This window comes from Sinocyclocheilus grahami, unplaced genomic scaffold, assembly GCF_001515645.1.
Source record: "Sinocyclocheilus grahami isolate Dianchi unplaced genomic scaffold, SAMN03320097.WGS_v1.1 scaffold1347.1, whole genome shotgun sequence".
NCBI classification, from domain to species: Eukaryota; Metazoa; Chordata; class Actinopteri; order Cypriniformes; family Cyprinidae; genus Sinocyclocheilus; species Sinocyclocheilus grahami.
The window spans coordinates 70,786-76,250 of record NW_015506526.1 but is presented as its reverse complement, the minus strand read 5'-3'; the positions used below and the strand labels follow the sequence as shown (position 1 = coordinate 76,250).

At 45.6% G+C, this 5,465-nt stretch overlaps 1 protein-coding gene across 1 annotated transcript in view; it reads left to right on the top strand.

The window, feature by feature from the left end:
• The first annotated feature begins 4,273 nt into the window (after window positions 1–4,273).
• The window catches only part of LOC107569465 (GTP-binding protein Rheb-like), a 6,571-nt gene continuing 5,379 nt past the window's right edge, over window positions 4,274–5,465 (top strand). Inside the window, exon 1 of the mRNA XM_016255566.1 lies at window positions 4,274–4,624. Coding sequence (XP_016111052.1) covers window positions 4,573–4,624 — 52 coding nt within the window. The 5' untranslated portion in view covers window positions 4,274–4,572. The remainder of the gene's footprint in view (window positions 4,625–5,465) is intronic.

The window sequence follows — 5,465 nt, the reverse complement described above, 5'->3', positions numbered from 1 at the left end:
GGATGAATCGCCTATAGAAGTTGGCGAACCCCAAGAACCGCTGCAATGCCTTCTGTGAGTCAGGGGTTGGCCACTCAGCCACGGCCCTTACCTTAGCTGGATCAGCTTTGATCTCCTCCGTCGAGATTATATGCCCCAAGAACGAAACAGACTTGGCATGGAACACGCACTTCTCCGCCTTGACGTACAGCTGGTTCTCCAGCAGCCGTTGTAGCACCTGACGGACATGTTGAGTGTGGGCCTGCAAAGAGGGAGAGAACATGAGAATATCATCAAGGTACACAAAGACAAATCTGTTCACCATGTCTCTCAACACATCGTTCACCAGGGCCTGGAAGACAGCTGGGGCGTTAGTGAGCCCGAAGGGTAGGACCCGGTATTCAAAGTGTCCCGTTGGGGTGTTGAAAGCTGTCTTCCACTCATCCCCCTCACGTATACGGATCAAATGGTAGGCATTACAGAGTTCTAGCTTGGTAAAGACCCTGGCTCCCTGTAGCAACTCAAAGGCTGCCGACATCAAAGGCAGAGGATACCAGTTTCTTATAGTGATGTCATTAAGGCCCCGGTAGTCAATGCAGGGTCGCAGGGAGCCATCCTTCTTAACGAAGAAGAACCCAGCCCCAGCGGGTGAGGAAGAGGGTCGGATGAGGCCGGCATTTAAGGATTCCTGAATATACTTGTCCATGGCCTCCCTCTCAGGACCGGATAGGGAATACAGACGACCCTTGGGCGGAGAAGTGCCTGGGAGTAGATTGATGGCACAGTCATACGGCCAATGAGGTGGTAAGGATGTGGCCCGGGACTTACTGAAGACCCGACAAAGATCGCGGTACCCCTCCGGGACCCTGGCGAGATCGACCTCCTCAACCTGAAAAACAGAAGACACAGAGCCAGGAGACAAGGCAGCACCCAAACAAGACAAGACTGACTCCAAGAGAACACAGAATTGCCAGGACAACGGGAGCACTCGGGGAATCTAGGAGGTACAGCTCAATCACCTCACGGTAATTGCCAGAGATGATAAGACTTACGGAAGAAGTGGAATGGGTAATGGAGGAGATAAGAACACCATTAAGGGAGCGGACAGAGATGGGAGAGGGAAGTGGAATGGCAGGAATACCCCACAATGCAGCAACAGAGGCATCCAGGAAGTTGCCTTCAGCACCCGAGTCAACCAGTGCAGAACAGGGATGGAAGGTGTCCTTATACTGAACAGAGACTTCGAGCAGGGTACGTGAGATGGGGGAGTCGAGATAAGGAGTAGCACCCACCAGGATCCCCCGGATTACTGATGGGCTCCGGCTTTTAAAGGACACTGGATAGCCTGATGGCTTGGCTTCCCGCAGTACAGGCAAAGTCCCCGAGTCAACCGATCCTGCTTCTCCTTAGGGGTAAGGCGAAGGCGCCCCACTTGCATGGGCTCTGGGTCTATTGAAGGGACGAGGAGGTGGGAGCAGCACTGGAGGCACCCTCCTCCAACCTCCATGAGGATTGAGCTCTCCACCGCTGGCGTCGACGATGATGGTGCCCCTCAACACGGAGTGCCAGCTCCACAAGGGTGTCAAAATCATGAGGCCGCTCGTGAGTAACGATCTCATCCTGGATGTCGTCGTCCAGCCCCTCCCGAAACCTTGCATGTAAAGCCGCCTCGTTCCAGTCACAGGCGGCCACCAGAGTTCTGAACTGGATAGAGTAATCCGTAACTGAACGTCTGCCCTGACTCAACCGTGCCAACTGTGAGGCTGCCTCATCGCCCTGAGCAGAGCAGTCAAACAGCTTGATCATCTCAGCTCTGAAATCCTTGAATGTGGCACAGAATGGAGCACGAGTGTCCCACACAGCCGTAGTCCAGTCCCGGGCCTTTCCTTTCAGGAGGGTGATAACAAATGCTACTTGGGACTCCTCTGTAGCATAGCAGCGAGGCTGGAGTGCGACGACAAGAGCACTGGGACAGGAAGGCCCAGCAGGACTTGGGATCCCCCTCGTATGGCGGCGGACTATTAGCATGGAGGTTCAGGCTGCGCATGAGACGGAGAATGACCAAACGTAGCAAGTGATCTGCTGGCCAAATCTCCCGCTGGAGTAACTGTATTTGGATATTGAGATTTGCTACTTGGGCAGTCAGGCACTCAACCTCCCTTGAAGTGGCAGTTAACTGACTGGAATGCTGTCCCAGAAGAATGACTTGCTGACTTAACGCGACTCTGACTTGGTCTGCACCTGCTGAATCCATCACTGGTCAGACCGTTCTGTCAGGGAAAATACGGATTCAGTTTGCAGGTAACAGAAAAAGTTTATTATGCTCTCACTGAGCAATAGGGAAACATTTTTTTTTTTAAATCAACAGAAACTCAAAAATAGAGGAAGTCCCAAATCAAAGTCCAGGAAAGAGCCTCTCAGCAGGGACTGATCCTGGCGTCATCTGTGACGCAGCATCAAAGTTGCACCGACCAGAGTGTCGTTCATGACGCAGCACTGAGGACTCACTGAGCTCCCCGATGATAGCGTTTAGCGTGCCGGAAGGGGCTAGGGCGATGTCTCAGAATCTCGATAGAGCTAGAGATAGCCAGGGCAGGTAGTAGGACAGATCTCGACTGGCAGGATGAGAAGGAGAATTTCAAAAACAAAAACAAAACAGCACTCAGGGCTAAAAAGACACAACACGGCAAGACAACGCAAACATGACAGGAAGGTCACAAGCGAAGCATTGCACAACATACAACAACGGTCTGACAAAAGACTGAGCACGCGAGGATCTAAAATAGGGGAGGGCTAATGAGGAATGAATGGCAACAGGTGTGACAGAAAACACAAAAGAGAATTAAGGATAACGAGTGGGAGGGGAAAACGTCACACAGACAGCGGAGCACATGGTGAGCTGTCAAAACAAAACCCATGTGCTCAGAGACCAAGCACACAGACACAGAAAAAGTCAAAACACAGCAGATGAGACCGAAGTCATGACAGCTATCTAATATAACACCCAGATTTTTGACTGTAGAGGAAGTAACGGTACATCCGTCTAGTTGCAAATTGTAATCCAAGAGATTCTGTGTACTGTTTTTTGGTCCAATAGGTAATATCTCCGTCTTATCCGAATTTAATAGAAGAAAATTATTGGTCATCCAATCTTTTACATTTTTAACACACTCTGTTAGCTTAGAGAATTTAGAAGTTTCATTTGGTCTTGTTGAGTTATATAGTTGAGTATCATCAGCTTAACAGTGGAAACTAATCTAAACCATCTTAAAGCCTGCCCTTGAATAACTGTATAGTTTTGTAATCGATCTATGAGTATGTCATGATCTATAGTGTCGAACGCAGCACTAAGATCAAGTAAAACTAGCAATGATTTATTTATTTAACTTCTTTTCTTTGCGTATTTACCCACTGCAACCACCATTTCTTCATGAATGACTGTGCTGAGTGTGGCATCAAGCTGAGTTGTGGGTATTGAGTGTGGAAGAGAGCACTGTTCATTCACTTCCCCTAAGCGCTCTTGTTTGCAAGGTTCTTCAACCTTAGGTTATGCCTCAGCTTCCGGTCTGCCTCAACCACCTGCAAATTTTTCTGATAATGCAGCTCTGATCTGGCTGCATCAAGGTAATCAGCACTCAGCTTGACTTCACACTGCACAGTCATTCATGACAAACTGGAGGTGGGCAGTTGTGGCCTAATGGTTGGAGAGTCAGACTTGTTCCCCCCATTCCCAGTGTTAGCAGGAAATATTGGTGGGTGGAGAGAATTAACACCCTCACATACCCTCTTCCACCCTCAATACCCACAACTGAGATGCCGAATCCTCAATTGCTCCTGGGCCTACTGCTTCAGATTCATGGTGTTTGTGTGTGTGTGTTCACTACTCACTCACTGCTGTGAGTGTATGCACTTTGATGGGGGTTAAATGCAGAGGGAAAATCCCAGGTATGGGTTACCATACTTGGCCTTTACATGTCATGTTGTCATTTGTAAGTAAAGAAAATAAATAAATAAATGATCCAACAGTGCCAGAAACTGGTTATTATTATTTTTGTTGTTAAAACTTATGCTTATTTTATTTAAAACTTATAATGCTTATTTGCAACCCTGTAATTATATTTTGCATGACATGTGGACCCGGTAGACATTATTAATTTATATATATATATTAAATAAATAACTTTGCATTACAGAATATAGCTTTTTTTTCTTTTTTCCCCTTCTACAGTAACGCTTAACACTCCGTCCCAGTAGGTGGCGAAATGCACCAACAGTTGGTTTGCCAACCGCAATATAACCTAGAAGTAGAAGACGCGCTACTGCAGTGAATAAGCATTTTAGGTTCATTCGTCGTAGTTTTAAGACGTCACTGTATACTTAAAGTTTTACTTCCAAAGAAAAAATATTTTTGACTGTACGACGTACACAAACCGTAAAGTTTTATTTTATGCGACAGAAACAATGATGAAGGTCTTTCTGGAGGGCGTGGAAAAGTTTGTTGTTATCACGTGATAGACCGCTAATGTTTGATAAACTATTTCTTTCTTAGCTCCCAGTTCTTTGGTTTCGACGTTCAAAGGTTATTCTCAAATAATGCCTCAACCGAAATACAGAAAGATTGCTGTATTGGGGTATCGTTCAGTTGGTGAGTCTTTGATAAATATGTTTTCAGTAGAAAGTATTTGATATTATGTAGTCGCTAAGTTAGCAGAGTTCTTACAGCTGTATAGTAAATTTAACTTCAGCTGTTCTCTGGTTTCCAGCCACTTTGTTAAGTTAATTTACTAATTTATTTCGACACCGACAATAAACTGCAAACAGGGCACCAGCATTTGGAAACATAATGGAGAAGCACATGGCAGGAATTAGCAACGTGCAGATCTCATCACACGAGGATCACACACGATCGTTTTCAATCATTTGCCAATCAAAACGCGAATATCATCAATCGGGCAATTCTAGTAACACCTTGCTATATCTCAAAAGGTGATTCGTGAGGCGTTGCAGTTCCTTTTTAGCTAGTTACTGCCACTTATTGTTCCACCTTAAATGACTACTGTTCTAACATTGACGTGTCGATGGTGTCCATAAAGGGTTTTACAGTGCTCATTCTCGGTCATTTTCAAGGGTACGTTAAATGTGACACTGTAGTTTAATGAACACTTTAATATCCCATAATGATTTTGAAACGATACAGAATGATTCGTGCTCGAATTTGACATTTTTACTGTGCCGTTTTAATGGTTTCGTGAAATTGACATGCACGAAAACAAAGAATAAGCCACTATGAACCAATACCAGTTGAACCAATATGAGGCTGCCTTTTGCCTCTGCCAAAGTTTTAACATGTGACTGTACCAGTCTATTTTAATGCACCCATTTGAGACAATATATAAGTAAGTTTAGTTTCATTATCTGCTTGTGTGTAGTAATCGTTTTTTGTCATCGTCAAAGGTGAGTGTAATATGATGGCTGATATATATATA